A 22635-nucleotide genomic window follows, 5' to 3' on the forward strand; every position below is an offset into this window, starting at 1 on the left:
TGCAAAAAAAATTGAATTTACTTTGGCACATAGGAGTGATTTTAATAATGCTTCAAGCGAAACATTAAGAATGCAAATTTCCTTTCAGAATATGCTTGAGGGATGCCCTGAATCTGCCTGTGAATTGGCATGTCTATATGATGTATACAATCTTCTAAAGCAAAAGTAACAATTAGAGAACAAATGCTGTGTAAATTGCTGGTAAATTACAACTACTGGCTGCTTTGCTTTTGTAACTAAACAGCCAGAGATTACCATAACTTACAACAGACCTTTAGCTGACCTTTATACCAGGCCACATTCCCTCAACATGGGGAGGGTACCTTGACGGGGAGGGTACCTTGACGGGGGGGGGGGGGGTCACCAAGGCAAAACACCATGTTTCCATGTTAAATGAGGATAAGCGACTCTTCCCCCCCCCCCCCCCCAAACCCTGGCCTAGTGGTTGTGAGGGTCTGCTAGTGGCAGGCTAACTGGAATCTGAAATAACCAGTTAAAATAAGGAGAGCCCCCAGATACCCAGCCACCTACAAGAATGTTTTTTTTCTTATTAATGAGAAGGGGTGCTCAAACACACACAAACTTTGACAAGTTTTTTATTAAATGTTCAAGAAAATCCATTGTCAAACATGTCATCCAGAGATGTAAAGCCATGTCAATCACAATGAAAAACACCCACCGCAAGAAAAAAATACCACAACCATCCACTCTTGAGAAGTGCTCACCATGATTCACAGGTGAATGTAAACCAAGAATCATGGTATCCCCAGTTGACAGCAAAATGGAGGGCAGGGAATAGCCACAGGTTATTAGGACTCTTGCAGCCTCTGGCTCCCTAACAATCAGCCTGAGCAAAAATCATTGATTTTAACAGCAATAGTACTACAGCTGCTAAATGTACCTCCTTATGCTGCAACAGAGGTTGGGTGAGCAGGTGAACACCCCATTTAGGTCAGACCTTCATCAAACGCCAAACAGGCAAACTTCAGACAGAATACAGGTTAGTTCCAAACTCAAAGTTCATCCCTGTTGGTGATATCTCAGTGGATCATGAACAGAGGAGTTTGAGAATGTACTAAAAAGTATTATAAACAGAAGCACGCCTGTTGGAATTAAACAGCTAATAAGTAATTACTACACATTATGGAAAAACAAAATGTACCTGTAGTACTTTTGCAAGTAATGTCAGCACTGCCATTTTGCTTTCAGGTGATGAATCTTTGTCCCACCAACTCTCTAGTTTCAGCCAGTTTTGCAGTACAGCATTTACCAAAGCAATACCTTGTTGTTTTCGGATTGTACGCTGCTTAAAACTTTGATCAAGCATTCCATTCAAGATGGTACTGACCTTGAAAAGAAACAAAAAGAGGGCATTTAATTCTCAGTCCTGACAATATATTATTCTATGGCCAGGATTTGAACATAACATATATATGCTGTGACAGGGAAGGGATGCAAGCATGGGAAGTCTTAGGAGCATCTATAAGACATATGAGAATAATGACATAGTTTCAGCATCTCCCAGGAATTAAAGTGGTTGAAAACTCAAAGGGTTTTTTTTTAACCTTTATACATCTAGTGGATCACAGATGTATTGGAACCTGTCACCTAAAAATTATCACATAGGGGACTTTGTGCCCCCTATGTGATGAAAAAAAGAGTTAAGTGAATTGGGGTTTTTTTTAATTGAAAGAAAAAAAAAGAAAAAAGAAAAAAATAAAGTTACAGCCAAGCAAATAACATCTCCCCCCCCCCCCCACCTATAGATAGGTACGGAGGTTGTTGCCATTTCATAGGTGCACACAAATTTAAAGTTTAGCATGTTGGGTATTTACTCGGAGCAACCTCATCTTTTATATTTTTCCAAAATTTGGGTAATTTATTGCATTTTGTTTGCCCTAAAATTCACTTTAGCGTGTTTTTTTACTGAAATTTTGGGTTTCCTAGAACTTCGCTGTAATACCCAATGACATACAAAATTGGAACTACCACTATTTTATTCTCTAGGGGTCTGCTTTCAGAAAATATATGTTTCAGAGGTTTGTGTAATCTCCAGGCCTGAAATAATTTCTCAAACGTGTGCAAAAAAAAAATAGCAAAAACCAGCGAAAGGGTTAAGTAAAAATACCTTCCAATACTTGTTCTCCTCCTCTCATCAGTAAACCCGTACCTTGCTCCAGTACTGTCCTGGCTGCAGTGCCGCTACTCTCTTGGTCTCTGGCCTCACAGGAGATTCAGAGTAGAGGGAGCCATAGGCTCTTGCTGCTGTCAGTCAGATCCTGTGAGGAGGGAGCAGGAGGTGTAGCAAAGCTGCACTGTGTGTGTCGAATGATGCATGCAGCCAGGCTCAGAAGCGCACCCACACGCATGCCCCCATAGCACAAGGCTTGCTAAGGAGCCACCTGAAAAAAGAAGGGGCAGTGGTGGTGGGAAACTCCAGAAAAGGAGGTAAGGGACTGCTCTGTGTAATGTAATTGTACAGATAAGGTAGGAATAACATATTATTTTAACAACAAAAAAAAAAACCTTTGCTATCACTTTAAAACAATCAGTCTTGTGAGGGCTGACCTTTTTAAATGAAAAATGTAATGAGAAATACAGAGGCTGACACTGTTGACCTTAATCCTAACCCCTTTTCTACATAACCCCTTTCACTGAATCCTAAGCACCCAGAGCAATTTTAGCAGTGGTAGTATGTGTCAGTAAATGTGACTATACTGTAACTCTACATTGTATTCCTAGCACTCTACTGCAACATTCTAATAGTAAAAAGTATTGTGGGATATTGCAGTCATATAGCTGCCTCTGACATCAGTATGCCACTACACCACTACATAAAACTAAAGTGACATTCATCATACTGGCTTTTTCACACCTGTTGTGCACTGCATTAAGACCACCCCACCCCTGAGCACCAAAAACCGGACCTGTCCTGACCCTTTCTCGGAATGAAACGTACATTAGTGAGTTACTGCACATTGCAGTGCATTGCAAAACAAATTTGATGGCTTAGTGCATCAAGGTGCTATTCAAAATGAACGGCACTCCAACACACAGACATACATGGTGCGATAAAATGCACTGCTGTAATGCAAATATTACTGTAATGCATGGGTGTGAACACAATCAAGGAGCAAACTTGTATTACAATACGGGCCCATCTATTAATCCTGATTCAGACCTACAGTACTTAGCTCTGACATGATGAAAAAGTCAAATGGCCAAATATGGGAATAATGTGGCCCATATCTGATACCAATGCTAACTCCTGGTTTTAGATATAAGATGGAAATAATGAAAGAGGTGTAAGAACAACAGAATCAGATTATACTACCATTTTAGGGTTTTCTGTAGAAGATTTCAGCACATGTGCCACTACAGTGTTCAGATTTTTCAAAAGCTCAGTGTTGATGGTTTCAGAAAATAAGCTGTAGAAATATTCTCCATGAGAAAAGTTAATGAAACTTCTTTGTGAACTTCCTGATAAAGGCACTGACAGCACCATTGTGTTTAGTAGCAGGCTTATAAGTTCTTCACTCTGAAAGGGCAGGAAGTATTGTTTATACAGCGGGAAAAGTATTAATTAACTTCTATTTTATTATCATTAAATTATTTAAGATATGATCTACAATTCATTTCTTTTTCTAAATTAAATTAAAAAAACAAACAATCACTCCCAGCTTCTGAGGGTGGACAGTATCAATCACAGATCCTCTATATGATTCATAACACAAAAAAAGGTGCAGAAAATACCCTGCAGTTTTCTTTACTTTAATTGACAGGTACAGCACTGTATATATTACTTTAGCCTTTACAATACGTATATATAACAAAACTAATATGTAATTTACATACTTTAATTTTTTAGCAGTTAGATTTCAATATGGGTCATCTTTGAGCATCAGTATCAAATGCATTATTCTAAATTTCAATAGTCCAAACTGAAAGTATAATATTCTACAATTAAAGTCTTTTGCAGAGTTACCTGTTCACTAAAACTAAAAGCCAGTTGTAGAATACCCTCAGCAAGACGTTTACTGCTGATATCTAGGCACGGAAGAGACTTTCTCTCATCACCAGGAGCAATACCTTTATACACAACCATCAGAAGTTTAGATCCAATAGAAAAGCTGAGCTTTGTAACCTAGAAAGAATAGTAATGACAATAAATTATACATACGAAACTCGTGAAAGCCAGATACAACCACTTGCATATTCAACAAATTTCCTGAACCCCAAAAACAGAAGTTGTTTTCAGAGAGTTGCCAACTGATACCAAGTCTATGAAACAGTGGAACAGTTTACAAAGCTAGTGTATACATACATAATACCTGCCTCCAGCCAATTGCCAGGGTCTAGAAATCAGCACCTCAGTAATAAAACCTGCATTCGGTGGGTAAATTATCATAAAGAACCATATTACCTACAGGGATTAGGGTATGGAGAGACCAAAACAGTGAAAAAGACTTTACAGAGCAGTTGGATATTTAGGCACAATCCAGCCACTTCCAGGGTAAAAATTGTTTACAGCTCTGCAGACTATCCATAAACCTAAACATTCTCTCTAGTCTGCTGAGGGCTTAAGTTTACATAAAGTGGAAGGGATCAGGAAAAATGTGTCAAAATACTCCCAGCTTCTGAGGGTGGACAGTATCAATCACAGATAAGCAGTTACCATAAAGGCATCACTCTATTATTGGTGTGTTCCACCAAAGAAAATGAACCCCACAAATAGCTGCAGTGCTAAGTAACATCATAAGAAAGGCTTTCTTATACAGGGATGTTGAATTTATACAGCCCAATGCCCGAGACATGTAATTCTGGGCGCCGGGCAGGTAGTTTTTTTTTTTATCCTTCAACCCTGCTTTGTGCAAGCAGCAGGGCTCACTGATTGCTTCCACACAGTGCCAGCCTCCGCTAACTCCCCCCCCCCCGCATGAACCGCCCACTGTCTCCCAGGCTCCGCTTTCCCATCTGCGGGCCCGGGACCGGCTCACTGCCGTTGACTAGAGAGAAGGGAGGAGATGGACACATCCACTCCTCTCCCCTTCTTGTCCTGACCCTTAGGTGACATTATGATGTCACTTTCAGGTCCCCATTCAAAGATTTCTCAGTCATCGAGGCCGGGAAAGAATGTAATGCAGTGCGATGTGCACTGCATTACAATCAAGGAAGGAATCCAGGGTGTTTTAGACCCTGGATGTCTCAATAAAGGGAACCTGTCACCAAAAATCATCACATAGGGAACTTTGACCCCCTATGTGATGAAAAAAAAAACGAGTTTTTTAACGTGCAGAAAACGCAATACGGCTCTGGCAGCGAAAAGGATAAAGGATAAGCACTCCCCTTTCCTGACAAGCACCCAATTGGTGCTCATTATACTGCTTGGCCTCTCTCCTCCCTGCTAGTCCCCGGGTGTGGTACTGGAGACAGGCAGGGAGGGGAGGAGGAGATAAACAACGCAACATTAAAATTATTCCACGTTTAAGTCACCATGAGGGACAAGCAGATTGGGGCACCAATTTAGTCAATGGACTAATAGAAATCCACATGTGTTAAGAATCACTAACACATAAAATCATTTTAAACTACAATTCCTCTGCTACACAAATGGCATCCCTTCAGGAGCAATATATCAATGGTGAAAATGATTCAGCAGTGTGGCTAAGACTCGGGTTTTGTGGTATTCAACATTACAAACATAATAGCACACAATGTAATAGTTATCCAAAAAAGAAGGACAGTACAAAAACATAGAAAAATGATAGCAGAAGAAAGACTGAGTGGTCTACCCATTTTTTTTTTTTTATTTAATAAAAGTATCTATATTGGTAAAGAAATTGTACATTTAAATAATAGTATTAATCACAACAGTCAAATACTATACAAGCACATAATTATGAATAATGGTAACAGAAGGAGCAGGGGAACAGATTGTTTAATTTTTACTAGTGTGCATTACGTGGTAAGTATGTCATTTTATAAAGAGCTCCTGGTGAAGTAGCACTTGCCATGGAAAACATGCAGCAGCCCTTTGGCATCCTTTCATGCACTATCAATTGATGTCTAAAACAAAATCTGCGTGCATCTGTTTTAAATTCTCTGCAGTAAACTTCTATATGTGAGCAGTTAAAAAAGCCTCAAGGGCTTTTTAACATCACAAACACCACTGTACTCAACAATCACATTAAAACGGTCTTAACAGCAGTTCAGCTTCTATTGTATGGACATTTGTAAAACACAAAATCAATAATCTTCCTACCTGTGTCTGCAAAGTGGAATTCAGTAGCTCAGCCTTCTGAAGCTGCTTGCAAGCAGAAAGAGTGGCATCCAACTTGACACGGTTGTGTTTGGCATTCGGATCAAACAAATCTACAGCACACAGGTCTTCAATGCTACTCAGTGACAAAAAAAGAAATAAAATTATATTTTTTTATTTTATATATATATATATATATATATATATATATATATATATATATATATATAATACATACATACACTTTATTATTCAAAAACAGGCAACTATATGTTTTGGAAGGATGATTATGTACAGTACAATGGAGCACTACACAGCTACACAGTAGGTAGAATAATTCCAACACCACAGGAAGAGAACATCTGGGCAATGAAATACCGATTGCTGTGATACTAGCAATTAAGAATAGTAATGCAGATTCAGTCAGCTCTAAATAAAAAAAGTTTAGTTGTACCCCATTAATACATTTGTTTCAAACATCAGATCACTTCACTGCTACCAACGCGCAACTTTTACTTTTCCGGCAATATAGAAGTATATTTTAAAAATTAACCACGCAACATTGAGAAAGCAAAACAAGAAAGCAAGCCCCAACCATACCATTGCAGTGTTATTTTTTTTTGCAATGCCATCTCCAGGGGTCTTCTGTATGGTGATTTCACCAATGCTCTTAATAAGCGTATGCAAACATCAGGCAGATTCTTCATCACTTGAACATCTGCTGTGTTGAACCCAATACTACACGGATCGCACACAGTGACTGCAGTTAATTCCCACATGTAATCATTTAACAGCTCCTCTTCAAGCATCTATAAAGGGGGAGAAAATACACAATACAATTGCTTTTGACTTTGTATTAAACAAATAATGCCAAATAATAATATATAAATAACAAACTACAGCTCTTGAAAGGAGAAAAACCTATTTTGTTCACACTTCTCATCACTGACCACATTTTCATGACTTTGGGGCTAAACCTTGTCCCACCCCCAAAGCTAAGACCTAACCACCTATAATCCATCTGTCCATTGATAGCGCTCCTTAGTGCCAATAACAATATTTTCATTAGAAAGGGTGTCAGCAAATTAGAGATACTTAAGATCTGGGTCTGGCCCTAAAGTCAGGGATGTCAAGCCCTTAGTTACAAAGAGAAACCAGGATTACAGTGGTACAAAACAAGCTTTTCAGGATAACAGAAGTAATAGCAGGCGCCTTGTGATGCTTAATGTTAGGCAATACTTTAAAAAGATTGAAAATGGTTAACCAGTTCACTCAAAATCAAATTATTTCTACACATCTTGGGAGAAATTCTTACATTAAAAACAATGTTTACCTTCCAGAAGTCCTGGTGGCAATTCTCTAAGATCATGGCTACAAACTCCATAATGCGCACTATAATCGTGCATTTGCTGTAGTTGTACTGTTCCATCTCATGTGGGCTGAACAGATTAGATTTGGAGCCTATTGTGAAGCAGGTTTGTGCCACTTTGATGTCCTTTGTGGAAAGTTGGTGGATGAAGAAATATATTGCTTTGAAAAAGGATGACTTCTGTGAAGTATCTGAATAAATGGAAAAAAGATCATCAACCACTAGAAAGCCTTGTTGCTAAAGCAAGCCACCATGTTGGTGCCCGAGTGCCTACCAGTTGAAGATCAGAAAGAATACTTTCTAGGAGAGTGATTGGGAAGCAGGACTACCTTTGTAAACTGACCCTGGGCCAATAATGTATAGAATCTCCTGCTGAAATAAAGGCAATTAGCACCAGTGAAAGACAGAAGAATCAAGACAGGGATAAAGAAAAGAAATCAAGCTTGGCCTGAGGGTACAGGAGACAAAGGATTTGCCCCAACCAGGCACAAATCTGGAGAAACTCAGAATTGAAAGGAGGGAACATCTAAAAAGGAGGACATCTTCTGCCTAAGGACTTGCATGCAATGGCAAAGTATACAAGAGTGCTAAAATTCTGGTATGAAAAGGCCTAAAGGTTTGCCGTGCCCCTTACTAGTGTCTTCTCTAAAGGATTTAAAGTACTGAGAGTTACTGCCTGCACAAACAGATCTGGTCCACCTATATTTTACAAGGCCAGCAAGCAATCACAGAGGGAATTGCGCACATGGGTAAAGCATGGGCAGTTTTTAATTTTTTCTACTGTCCATCATCCTAAGGACAGAGCTTATACACAAGAAGATTGCTGTGTCCCCTGCTGTGTCAAAGTAAACCTTTCAAAAGCAAAACATAAGGTCACTTTCTATAAACACATTCTTAACATCCAAGTTACCTCTTTCTAATACTGAGCCCATAGCTTTAGTGTTTACCAAGCAACAAACACAGACTAAATATGTGGAACAAGCAAGTCAGTGAAAAGTGAAAAGTCCTGCTTTGCATACTTGATTTACATGACTGACTGTAAAAAAAAATAAAATAATAATTTAAGGGTCAGCCAAAGAACTATTTTTTTCACAAAAAGAAGCCAGCAAAGCACCTCCAAAGGTTTCTTCACCAAGCCAAAATGAGCACATTCAGAGAAATGAAATAAGATCTGTTAGAACAGAAAAGGTCACTGCGAACCTGCATTGAAAAATGCTTACTCCGGTGTTTAACCACTTGCCATCCTGAGGATTTACCCCCCTTCCTGACCAGGCCTCTTTTTGCTACTCGGCGCTGCACTATTTCAACTGATAATTGCGCGGTCATGCAATGCTGTACCAAAACAAAATTATTTCCTTTTTTCACACATATAGAGCTTTCTTTCTGTCGTATTTGATCACTTGTGTGCTTTTTATTTTTCGTACTATAAACAAAAAAAGACTGAAAATTTTGAAGAAAAACTGTATTTTTTACTTTCGGCTATAAAAAATATATAGTAATCTCAAAGTTAGTCATAAATTTAGGTCAAAATGTATTCTGCTACATGTTTTTGGTAAAAAAAAATTAAATAAGTGTATATTGATTGCTTTGTGTGAAAGTTATAGCGTCTACAAACTATGGTATAGATACTGCAATTTACACCTTTTTTTTTGCTATACAGCGCTGCACTAGTTTAACTGACAATTGCGCAGTCATGCAATATGGTACATAAATTAATTTACGTCCTTTTTTTCACACAAATAGAGCTTTCTTTTGGTGGTATTTGATCACATGTGCGCTGTTTATTTTTGGCGCTATAAACGAAAAAGTTTAGAAAAAAACATTTTTTTTTTAAAAAAAAAAACATTTTCTCATTTTTGTCATAAAAAATATCCAAAAAAACTCAAATTTCGTCATACATTTAGGTCAAAAAGTATTCTACTACATGTTTTTGGTTAAAAAAAAATCCAAATAAGTGTATATTCATTGCTTTGTGTGAAAGTTATAGCATCTACAAACTATGGTATAGATAATGGAATTTACACAGCTTTTACTTTCTGACTGCCCATCACATTTCTTGAGGTGCTAAAATACCAGAATAGTACAAACACCCCCAAATGACCCCTTTTCGGAAAGTAGACACCCTAAGCTATCTGCTGAGAGGCATATTGAGAGACCATGGAAGATTTATTTTTTTTCCCCCACAAGTTTTTGGAAAATGACAAAGTTTTTTGTTTTTTTTTACACAAAGTTGTCATTTAGATAATATATTTCTCACACAAGCCATGGTTATATGTGGTTACACCCAAAAATACATTCTGCTACTTCTACCGAGTATGGGGATACCACATGTGTGAGACTTTTTGGAAGCCTAGCCATATACAGGAGCCTGAAATCCAATGACCACTTTGAAAGCCTGAAGGTGCATAATTTCCTCATTTCACTTCCTCACTACCTATCACAGTTTCGTAGACCCTGAAATGCCGGGATAGCACCAAACCCCCCCAAATGACCCTTTTTTGGAAAATAGACAGCCCAAGGAATTTAAAAAGAGGCATGGTGAGTATTTTGCACATTTGATTTTTTTCTCAAAAGGTTTTGAAATATAAAAAAAGAAAAAATATGTTTTTGTTTTCTTTCTTCATTTTCCAAAAACTTGTGGCAACAAAACAAGATCTGCAAAATGCTCACCATGCTTCTTATCAAATTCATTGGGGTGTCTACTTTCCAAAGGGGTAATTTGGGGGGGTTTGGTGTATCCTGGCATTTCAGGGCCTCCGAAACTGTGATAGTCAGGAAGTGTAATGAGGAAATAAAGACCTTTAAAAAGCCTGAAGGTGCTTATTGGATTTTGGGGTCCTGTACTTGGCTAGACTGCCAAAAAGTCTCTCACATGTGGTACCCCCATACTCGGGAGAAGTAGCAGAATGTACTTTGGGGAGTAATTCCAAATATACCCATGGCATGTGTGAGCAATAAATCATTTGATAGACAATTTTGTGTAAAAAGTAAAACATTTTTTTTTATTAAATTTTTCAAAAACTTGTGGTAAAAAAATTAATTCTTCTATTGACTCAACATGCCTCTCAGCAAATAGTTTGGGGTGTCTACTTTCTAAAAAGGGGTCGTTTTGGGGGGTGGGGGCATTTTATGCCCAGCATTAGAAGTTTATGCCACACATCATTCATAACCACCCGAAGACCATGCCTTTTCTGACACTTTTTTGTTCCCATGAATAAAAATTGTTATGTTTTGCTAGGAAAGTACTTTGAACCCCCAAACATTATATATTTTTTTAAAGCAGACACCCTAGTGAATAAAATAGTGGGTGCTGCAATTTTTTTATGTCACATAGTACTCGCACAGCGGTTTTTCAAACGCAGATTGTTTTGCAAAAAATACTCTTTTTTCTACTTTTAAAGCACATAAACACTTCAATGGAAATTGTCAAATATTCTTTTTTGAGAAATCTGGGGTCTTTCGTCTTTCAGACTCTAGATATCTCCTCTGCCCTTACATTATCTAATCTCACCAAGATCAGTGTGATCAGATGCTTTCCCAATTTACAAATGGCACTGATTATATCCTGCAAAACTGAAGTGAATAAATGCTCGTAGCTTCCGATTTCTTAGGCTATGGAAATGATGACATGTTCCACCCTAAAAATGGGGGGGGGGGGACATGCAACATGTTCCCAAAGGTAAATTTATCTTTTAATGTTACCTGAGAGCAAAAAGTACATCAAAGAAACATAAAAATACTTAACACTTAAGAGAGAAAAATTTTCAAGGCTGCTCTTTAAAGACTTAGACTGGGAGGGAAGATTTTCACTGAAGAACACACAACAGAAATGGGAATGCTTCAAAATGATATAATAAAAACAGTGTGAGCAACTATGCCAAATCCCGGTAACAAATAATAAAACTAGCCAGCAATGGAAAGTATTTCACACCAAAGCGCTGCATTGTTATTTTATTTTGAATGTTTCAAAATGACTGTATGCAAACACACTGCAAAATACATTCCGATAGGCAATACGTTTAAAAGACTAAAGCTTAGGACATACAATCAGAAAATCATATGAAAAATATCACTTTCTAAGTGATTGTACGATAATCTGATTGTTAGCACACAGCTTTCATCTGAAATTATTTGAAGGGACCAGCACAAAAATTTTGAAGGGACCAGCACAAAAATCATACCAGATCGTATGATTTTCGTTTAATCAGTACTGTGTTCTTCTGAAAACAAATACATCACTTCCGAGTTTTCTTTCTGTTGTACAAGAATTTTTGTAACTATAGTAACCTCTTCACTTTCGATATGAGGCTAGCATGCTAAAAAAAAATGGATGATCATTTGTCCAATATTCCCATTGTTTCCAAACGCATGGCAAACCGCACAGAAAATGTACGCTTTGCTTTCAATAACACGTTGCAAATGTGCAATGTGTTTGTGCTGTCATTGCATGTTAACCACTTTACAACCCCGCTATAGCCGAATGACAGCGACAGCGCGGTTGTCCAGTTCTGGGAGGGCGTCATATGGCATGCTCCCAGAACGTACTCCCACATGCCCCCAGCAGTGCGCACCCAGCACTGTCTGTGATCGCGGTGTCCTACGGACACGACAAGGTAAAAGGCCAATCACAGTGGCCTGTTACCACGTAATCAACTGTGTTCAATGACACAGTTAATAACAAAGTAAATACAGTTGCCGGGTATAAGCAGCACTTTCCACACTGTCACAGCGTCAGTAAAGTACTGCCAATAACCGGCAAGTGTCACAGAGGACATCTTCACTGATAATCAGTGAAGCTGCAAAATTGCCCAGCAGTGGCGCCCATCATTGCCATGCAGTATTAGTCGTCAGTGCCGCCAGTCAGTGCCCATCATTGCCGCTTATCAGTGCCCTTCAGTGTTGCATATCATTGCAGCAGCATCAGTGTCTCCTAATCAATTCCCACCAGTGCCATCTCATCTGTGCAGCCTCATCAACACACATCAGTGAAGGAGAAAATTTACCAGTTTGCAAAATTTTATAAAAGAAACAAGGAAAAACTAATTTCTTTCAAATTTTTTGCTATATGTTCGTTTATAGTGCAAAATAAACCCAGTGGCGATTAAATACCACCAAAAGACAGCTCTATTTGTATGAAAAAAAAATGATAAAAATGTCATATGGGTACAGTGTTGCATGACCGTGTAATTGTCATTCAAAGTGCAACAGCGCTGAAAAGTGAAAATTGGCCTGGACAGGAAGAAGGTAAAGTGCCAGGTAGGCAAGTGGTTAAACGCACCCTAAGTGCGGCAAACGCACCAAAAATTGCGGTATCGCACCGTGTTCCACCCCAAAAAAAGTTCTAGAGCTTCTCTGGGCAATTGTTGCTTGTAGGGCAGCCCTTTCAAGTGAATGGGCTGCCCTATGTGTGAAGAGTGAAAATGCTCCAAAACACCCAAAACAAATGCATGTGGGAAAGTGAGTTTTTGCTACATGGAGGGAGGTGTGAACGGGGACTAACAATTGAGTATCTCCGTCCACTTCCTCATATGTACTTGTATAAAGACGGCCATACACTCTGCAATCTGATTGTACAATCTCTGTACAATTTCACTTAGCTTTATCAGAACTATGGAATAGGAGGGCACAAATGAATAATCTATTCAATTTGTATCAAATTAGACAGGCCCTTGTACTACATAGCTGATGGGAGATCTAAAAGGAGATTGGACAATCAGATTGTGTAAAAAGTGGTTTTGAAGGTAGTACTGTAATGAGGGAGGTGTGATCCAGAGTGGTAAACACACCCTATCAAACCCTCTTCTGTGATGCAACAAGGAAGTGAAGGCTTCTGGAAGATTACCTACAGGAAGTGAATGCTGAGAGACCATCTACAGGAGGTGATGAAATATGAAAATCATTTAAAAAAAAATTAAATAAACAGTGAATATCTTAAACCTCCTGTGGATAAGGTGCATGAGAGAAAAGCACATTTGGATAGCTGGGCCAGAAACTGCATTGGAAAATGCTTCTATTCATTATGAAAAGTGAACTTCTGCCCAAAAAGGTGAACTTATCCTTCAATTGTCAAATATGGAAGGCTTCTTCACAGGAAGAGCTGTGTAAACGTGTAAGCAAATATAAGAGAACTCAATATGATCCTGTTATATTTTTTATAAAAATAATTTATATTAATAGCACGTCTTTGTAGTATTCTATTCCCCTGGTCTAGGGAAGGAGGTGGAAAGCAAAGGTAAGCAAACAAAGCTTGAACACTGCATGGATTTGAAAAAAAAAAATGCTTGCAGATTGGAGTGGAGAGTTCAGAGATTACTTCACCACTGTCTGGTTGGGGTGTGTGTATTGAAAAACAACATAAAAGAAAAATTCCCAAATCTAACTTGCCAGCCAGCATGCAATCAAACCAAATTAACCTGTCTAACAGTATGCTTTAAAAACAGGGGTTTAGTTAGCACACATTTGCAAATACATGCGAAAGCTACAGAGCCTTGTCACGGCACCCCAGTATTCTGTAATTCCTAACTCTCCAATTTTAAGAGCCCCCATAGTAGAGGCACATGTATTTAATGTATTTAATGGATAGACCAAGGGCAGATGGACCTGAGGGAGCCCACCCATCAAAAGGTACAGGAGCACACTGGACACCCAGCATGTAGCACAATGGCAGCTAAGGTGTCCAGTGCGCCCACTCGACCAACAATTCTACAGTACAAAAAAAGCTGGCAAGCAAGTTAGAGCTGGGAATTTTTCCTTTAATGTACTGTGTATTGAAAGCCTGAACTAACAGAATTATTCATTTTTTAGATTAAACAGCCCATATACGTATTTCACCTGTGAATTCAATTGTTTTTCTACACTTTTCACATATACATTATAATTGCCTTTAACTGCTAGTCTACAGGGCACTTATACCCCCTTCCTGCCCAAGCCAATTTCCAGCTTTCAGAGCTGTCGCACTTTGAATGACAATTGCACGGTCATGCAACACTGTACCCATATGAAATTTTTATCATTTTTTTTTGTGACAGATAGAGCTTTATTTTGGTGGTATTTAATCACCTCTGGGTTTTTATCTTTTCTTAAACAAACCAAAAAACAGACAATTTTGAAAAAAAAATGTTTTTTCTTAGTTTTTGTTATAAAATTTTGTAAATAAGTGATTTTCCTCCTTCACTGATGTGCGCTAATGAGGCTGCAGTGATGGGCACTGATAGGTGACACTGATGAGGAGGCACTGGTAGGTGGCACTGATGGGCATTGACAGGCATCACTGAAGGGCACTGAAAGGCAGCACTGATACATGGCACTGATAGGAAGCACTGACTGGCACTGTTAGGCAGCACTGATAGGTGGTACTGATTGACATTAATAGGTGGCACTGACTGGCACTGATGGGTGACACTGAAAGGCAGCTCAGATGGGCAATGATATATGGCATTGATGTGCACTGGTAGGCACTGATATGTGGCACTGACGGACACTGACAGGTGGCGCTGCTGGGGCTACAATGATCATCAGTGCCCTGATGATCAGTGTACATGTCCCCTCCGTGGAAAGCCGATTACCGGCTCTCCTCTCCTCTCGAGTTGTCTGCGTGACAGCTCGAGAGGAGAGAAATGCCGATAACCGGCATTTCCCTATTTACATGTGATCAGCTGTGATTGGACACAGCGCACTGCCGATCGCCGCGCTGCAGGCTCCCTGAGCCCCACATGCACGGTGAGAATGGGAGGACGTCATATGACGTCCTCCCATAACGAGAGAACCACCTTGCGTCTGTCATATTACTATATAGCGGGCGGGAGGTGGTTAAAGAAAGACCATATGAGAACTGTCACATACCAGACAAATACAGAAATAAAAAACAAATAGTATTTCCTTACCTAGCAATGTGTGCGACTTCACAACACGCATGCCGATAAACGTATTGTAGCAGTCCAAAGCTGCAAGTAGCATGTGCATCCACTGAATTACAGCTGTTAGAGTGAATACCTCTTTCAGTTCATGGAGTGTGGCTATGTGCGATATTCCACAATTTCTTACATTCACATTGCCTGCACCTTCAAACCTATCAATCAAGAAACTGACGCCATCTGTCTTAATAATCTCATCCAACCAGGCAGATGCAGATTTCCTTTCTGAAATTCACAAAAATATATCATACATATTAGCATTCAATACTACCAAAATGTTACACAGTTCTACAAGTGTTTATCACTGAATACGCATAAGTGCAAAAAGAGATATACAGCTGCTGTAAAGATTATAGACTGCAGCAAAATGAAAATGTAGATTAAAAAACTGTTTGATGTAAGGTTTAAGATTCAAATAAATTGCACATTTCCTAAGACATGCTATTTAATGCATGTATCAGTGTGACACATTTGATACAGCCATAGACCCTGAGATTCCTCCTGGGAGGATTTCTCCACAGAGGATTCTAGATCTTCACCAGCATCTTCCTGAGGTATTTCCACTGATACCTCATCGTTCTGCGTCCCAGGCATTCCACAGCTGTATGGCACCTCAAGCAGATAAAACATTCCAAACAACTTCCAGCAAACTGAAAAGTGACAGTAAACACTCATGAGAAGCTGCCACAAAGTTCCCCAATAAGAGGCACTCAGCAGTTCAGATGCAGGGCCAGAAGGCCTAGTCTTCAACCAACAGGGCCAGGACATGACTCCCCTCTAGGGGGTCATTGCCCTTGACCTGTATAGCACCCTGCCAGCGAGGTTACCGGGTACACTCTATGCCGGAGATGTCTGTCTGCAGTATCCAGCACAGTCAGACAAATATTACAAACTGTACTTGCTCTTGAATGCTGGGTCTGGGTATGGTCCCTTTTGGCCCAATGGCTGCAGTGACTGATCCAGATAGAGCCCACAAAATTGAGGGCTTAGTGGAGCAGGGAAGGGTTATGTTTGGGTGGAATTCCTGCATTTTTTGGCAAGTGTCCATTCACCTGAAAGTGGCAGCATAACCAAAGTAGAAAATGTAAAGGAAATATGTATTCTATTTTGTATGCTTTGCCTCTGTATTGTACACAGCACTCATTATGTACAGGGCACTAATAGTGTTTTCATTACGTTTGCATTCCTTCAAGTCCTGATTAGAAATTAGCTTGTGTAACACCCCTTGTTACCATAAAAGTACAATTGTAATCTTAATGTGATACCTACATAATCATGTGTATTAAAAAAAACTTAAAATGTTCCAAATAAACAGAAGAGTGATTAGGAAAGATGCGGAGTGTATCTTTTTGTCTCTGTTCCCTACTGCAGTAGTTATTATTAATTTGGAACCACTAATCATTATGAGGATAGGAGTTGCCGATCTATAAAATTTCAGTATTAATGTCCAGCTCAAAAATAATATTTAACTCCTCTGTGTACTGTGATATACAATTAAGAAAAAAAAGTTTTGACTTTACGCATGCTTTAATATGTTAAAATGTTTAAAAAATTTTAGTGATTACATTTACATGTACTTTAATATACAGGCAGCTCAAGAACACATCACATATATTTGCCCCAGCTTTATTTCAATTAGTTTGTGTGGCCTTTTTAATACCTTTAGCAAAAATAAATTAGGACAACAGGTATTTGAAGATCTCTCACTATTTAAATATTACTTTATGAACAATCAGTATATACGTATATAAGCATTCAAAGTAAGATACCTGGTAATAAAGGCACAAATTCAAAGAACAGCTCCATTGCCTTGTGTCTACAATCAGCCTGAGGGCACCCACACTGTTCTAACAGCCACAGGACAATATCCAGGAGACAGAGAGGCTTGCTTGGAGGAAACCCTCTAGGATTAAAAAAAAAACATGACAAAACATATCCTAAATGCATCATTTATTTTAAATTAATTTGTATTTTATTACTTATCATGACACACTTTGTAAATGAAATGCATTCAATAATTTTTAATAACTAAATCCAATCAGATTAAACGAGCGCTGGTCTTTTCACAAGGATACCTTTTCCACAAGGATACCCATTGTGACCTGACTGAAGTTACTAGCGTGATTCCCCTGGTGGCTAATCCATCCTCGGTGCCGAATACTACCTGATGGTGGTGTGCTGTCTGCCCCCCTGATGACCTGATGTTTTAAGTAACCTGATGCTGATGACCAGGAGTTGGTCCTTAATACTCAAATGCGCATTTATTTGCGCTCTCTGGTGAGTGCAAACTATGGCCTTTTTTTTTATCTTTCATTATCACAGATTTACACTAATCACATATGCACCTGGAAATGCCAATTGGGGATGTTCTTATCACATCTATACTTCACCATATGTTTTAGTGTGTATATTTGCACTTTACCATACGCCATAGTGCGTGTATTGATTTCTGGCACCTTAAACTTTTGCGGATATTATATCTTGTCATTTTATATCAATATCTATTTATGTCACCATAATAGATAAGGTCATTGAACTTGGTCACTTTCATATTTTTTAATTTTGTTATATTGTTATCATATAATTTATATTTTACGATTTTATGTGTTTTATCATACTTTTAGCACTGCATGAGTTTTATTTAATCTTTAATAACTCAATGTGTTAATAATTAAATTCATAAATACAAACACAGTAGTACAACTGAAAATATATTTAACTTAGACTTTTTAAAAAATTATTCAGTGCATGGTTTCAGAATTTTGTTCCCACAAGAATTGAAAAAACACGAGAGGTTAAAAAATTTGTTGTCCACAGTAATATTCAACATCACCCTATGTGTAAAGCATACACATGACTAACTGCACCTTGGTACGCGTCGTTTAGATTCCTTGTTCAGCGATGAAGCTTTGTGAACAATAATACGTTTCACATGGTCAATGGCATCACTACATTGCTGAATAGTTCCTATGATGAGATGAAGAATATAAATGCATGGAAAATTAAAAAAAACAATCAGTATAGAAAGAAAGACTGTCCTGTAGATGAATTTATGCTCACCTAAAGATTTTTCATCTGCATGGGACAGAGCTAGGCTTTCCATATAAATCACTAACACTTCAAACACAAACTGTTCCACCAGCGCTGATTCCTCTCTAAGAGACAAGACAGCTAAGAATTAGGAAAGTAGTAATCACATTCATGAAAACCATTTTAACCAATGATTTAATCCAGGATGAGAGAAACTCAGTGAGACAGTAGATTACTTTGACTTCAAAAATTAATTAAAAGATAAGATGGCCTTTGCTGCAAATGTGCCATGTTCACAAATATGCACACATCTACACCTTGGCAGAAGTACAATACGGCATTTATCTTTATAGCACGGTGAATAAATGGGATATGCTCCTTACAATGTCACTTCTGATGTGTAAATGTATTCTTAAGCATAATATGTCCCAAACAATTTCTAACTAAAATTTTAAATGGCGATTTCAAATTTGGCAGATGCACCCAAAAATGTGTCCCTCTCTGAGAAGATAAAGCACCGTGAAGCTCAGCTATACTGTATACACATGTATTCTAATACAGCTCAGCATATATGCTTGCCACCCTGTACTCTATAAGCAATGTACTGCCCACCTAAATTCTTTGTATATGTTGTTGAATGCTAAAGAAGCTCCTAGCCTCTTGAACACATTTGGATGTAACGCAAGACTGTAAAGCCGTTTAAATAGAGACTGGGTGTTGACGGGGCTTCTTTCTTGCTGCTGTGGCGTTGTCTGTTTTATTGACCACTTCAAAAATTCTCTAATGCATTGCCCAGAGAAGTCTCGTAGAGTGCTATCAACAGGATCCACAATGCCATCCTTAAAGAGAAGAAAAAACATTCAATACACAGATATAGGACATCCTATCATGCATTTCAGGAAATGGAAAAAGCTATTTTAAAAAAAAAAAGGGATAAAGTAACTAAAAAACTATTTAACAAATGCTGCCAAAAAACAAGTGGAAAAGCCATAAACCATATTTATAAATGTTTCAATAGGTGTATTTTTAAATGGTAAATTACAAATATATTAAAGACTCTGGGGACAATTCAATAAAGCATTTGCAACATTTTCTGGTGCTATCAGATACATTAGAAAGTTCTGTAATTAGTTAATGAAAGCCAAACTTGACCTCCTAGGTCCGCCTTCTTTGTGATTGATATTGGACAGCAGTGGATGGATTCCCTTGCTGCTGTACAGCCAGTTAGTGGCTATGGAATCCTGCCACTGCTGTTTACTGTGAATCAGAAGGCAGGCAGACAAATTTAGGAACAAATCCCCCACAGTTCCCCATCAGGTACCCCTCCCATGAGATTGACATCAGACAGTAGTAGGAGGATTCTATACACACTATGGGGATGTATAACAGCTATGTAATCCACCCACCACCATCAGCTGTCAATCAAAATGGAGGTGGACCCAGTGGGAAACTAGCCTCTCAAACTTCTCCATCAGGCTTTGCCCACACAACAAAACTTCTTGGCCTGTGTCACTCCTTTTGTGACAGCTACACTGGCCAAGAAGGGAGCTCAGTGCCTCTTGTGAAAATGTTCAGAGATCCAAAAAGATTCTAGAGTGTATATGACACGCTTTGTGAAATCCACTACGTTTTCTCAGCACAATGTACAGTTGTGTTGAAAAGTTTGCATACCCTGGCAGAAATCGTGACATTTTGGCATTGATACTGAAAATATGACTGATCATGCCAAAAAAACCAAAACTATCTTTTATTGAAGGATATCGATCATATGAAGCCATTTATTATCACATAGTTGTTTGGCTCCTTTTTAAATCATAATAACAGAAATCACCTAAATAATCCTGATCAAAAGTTCACATAACCTGGAAAGTTTGGCCTTGGTACAGACACACAAGGTAACACAAAAGTTAGACTGGCAATCAAAGGTTAATTTCCTACACCTGTGGCTTTTTAAATTGCAATTAGTGTATGTATATAAATAGTCAATGTTTTAGCTCTCACGTGGATGCACTGAGTAGGTTTTATACCGAGCCATGGGGAGCAGAAAAGAGCTGTCAAAAATAACTGCGCAATAAGGTATTGTAACTTTATAAAGGTTGAAAAAGATATACAAAAAAATATCTAAAGCCTTGAATATGCTAGTCAGCATTTTTTAATCACTTATTAGGAAGTTAAAAATTCGGGGATCTCTTGATACTAGGCCAAGGTCAGGAAGACCAAGAAAGATTGCAGACAACTGCCAGCAGAATTGCTCAGGATACAAAGAAAAACCCACAGCTAACCTCAGGAGAAATACAGGGTGCTCTTGAAAAAGAACGATGTGGTTGTTTCAAGGAGCACAATATGACGATAATTGAACAAAAATGAGCTGCATGGTCGAGTTGCCAGAAGCCTTTACTGTGCCACTGCCACAAAAAAGCCCAATTACAATATGCCCAAAAACATTTTGACAGACCTCAGAGCTTTTGGCACATTGTAATCTGGAGTGACAAAAATATAGCTTTATGGTCATGTTTGGAGAGGGGTCAACAAGGCCTCTAGCGATAAGAATACCATTCCAACTGTAAAGCATGGTGGTGGCTCACCTAAGTTTTGTGGCTGTGTGAGCTCTAAAGGCATGGGGAATCTTATGGAAGTTGATGGCAAAATGAATGCAGCATGTTATAAAAAGACAATTTGCATTCATCTGCACAAAAGCTGCGCATGGGATGCTCTTGGACCTTCCAGTATGACCATAAGCACAAGGCCAAGCTGACCATCCAGTGGTTACAGCAGAAAAAAAGTGAAGGTTCTGGAGAGGCCATCACAGTCATTTGACCTTAATATCATCGAGCCACTCTGGGGAGATATCAAACATGTGGTTCATGCAAGATGACCAAAGATTTGCATGACCTAGAGGTAATTTGCCAAGATGAATGGGCAGCTATACCACCTGCAAGAATTTGAGGAACATTAGACAATTATTGCAAAAGACTGCATGCTGTCATTGATGCTAAAGGCAAATACACAATATTAAGAACGAAGGGTATGCAGACTTGTGAAAAGGGGTCATTTCATTTGTTTACTTGATATTTTTTTTTTTTATGAGTGTGCCATTCTTTTTGACCAGTTGAACATGAATCCCATAAGAAAATGTGTTTTGCCTCCACACTCATGTTTTCTATAAAAATAGTACTGTATATTACCAATTCTCCAAGGGTATGCAAACATTTGAACACAACTGCACAAACAGTTTTACAAAGGTGCGCTCCATCTTGTTAGCTCAGGGACCCTAACACAAGCAAAATCCTATTCATTTTAACAAATAGGAAAAAAATGTCCTGGGAATAGGAGAGCTGGGTCAATTGACCTGTTGATAGTGATGTGATCAAGTGCTCTTCCTATCATGGCATGTGATCTGCAGAGTTACGTAGTGGGCACTCTGAAGGACAGCACAGGCTCATAAAATGCAGTTGCAGTTTTGAGCAAGCACTGCGATGTCTTGTGGAGAGCACTCCTTTTAAATATTCCACTTAATGCAAATAATATTAATGTGTATGTCAATGATTCCCTAACACAAAACCAGTGTGTGCAAAAGCAAGAAAAAAATCTACGTAAGTAATACACGTCTGAATTTAAAAATAACATTTCTTGGTTGCAGATGTTTGCTGGACTAATGCTAGCCATACACAACTTGAATTTCTGTTGTTTCCTGCTGAATTGGTCAAAAATTGAGCTGTGAGTAACCCTGTTGGCACCGACTGGCTTGACAAACTTCGACGTGAAAATCGAAGTAACTAGGCTGAAAATTTTAAGACAAACAGTGACTGCAGCCAGTCAGATACAATCACTGTTCAGGTATGCTGACAGTCGCAAGAGCAGAGGTTATCAGAATAGACTAGACCAGGGGTCTGCAACTTTTAAGACATAAAGAGCCACTTGGACCCGTTTCCGAAGGGAAAAAAAAGACTGGGAGCCGCAAAACCATTGCAACATTTAAAACAAATCCGACACTGCATATATTGTTTCTTACCTTAATGCTATATACAGGATCGTGCAGTTAGCTTCATCCCCCATAGTAATTC

General features: G+C 38.6%; 1 protein-coding gene across 1 annotated transcript in view; it reads right to left on the bottom strand.

The window, feature by feature from the left end:
• Positions 1-22635, bottom strand: part of PRKDC (protein kinase, DNA-activated, catalytic subunit) — a 378101-nt gene that overhangs the window by 213363 nt on the left and 142103 nt on the right. Inside the window, exons 27-37 of the mRNA XM_089678402.1 lie at positions 19184-19410; positions 18602-18696; positions 18409-18508; positions 17311-17444; positions 15512-15766; positions 7593-7819; positions 6860-7068; positions 6263-6395; positions 3986-4144; positions 3335-3538; positions 1163-1348 (exon numbers count right to left, since the gene is read on the bottom strand). Of these exons, the coding sequence (XP_089534528.1) occupies positions 1163-1348; positions 3335-3538; positions 3986-4144; positions 6263-6395; positions 6860-7068; positions 7593-7819; positions 15512-15766; positions 17311-17444; positions 18409-18508; positions 18602-18696; positions 19184-19410 (1929 nt within the window). The remainder of the gene's footprint in view (positions 1-1162; positions 1349-3334; positions 3539-3985; positions 4145-6262; positions 6396-6859; positions 7069-7592; positions 7820-15511; positions 15767-17310; positions 17445-18408; positions 18509-18601; positions 18697-19183; positions 19411-22635) is intronic.

The sequence above is a fragment of the Staurois parvus genome, unplaced genomic scaffold (assembly GCF_062004578.1).
Source record: "Staurois parvus isolate SC_StPar_1 unplaced genomic scaffold, SC_StPar_1.0 ptg000205l, whole genome shotgun sequence".
In the NCBI taxonomy this organism is placed as follows: Eukaryota; Metazoa; Chordata; class Amphibia; order Anura; family Ranidae; genus Staurois; species Staurois parvus.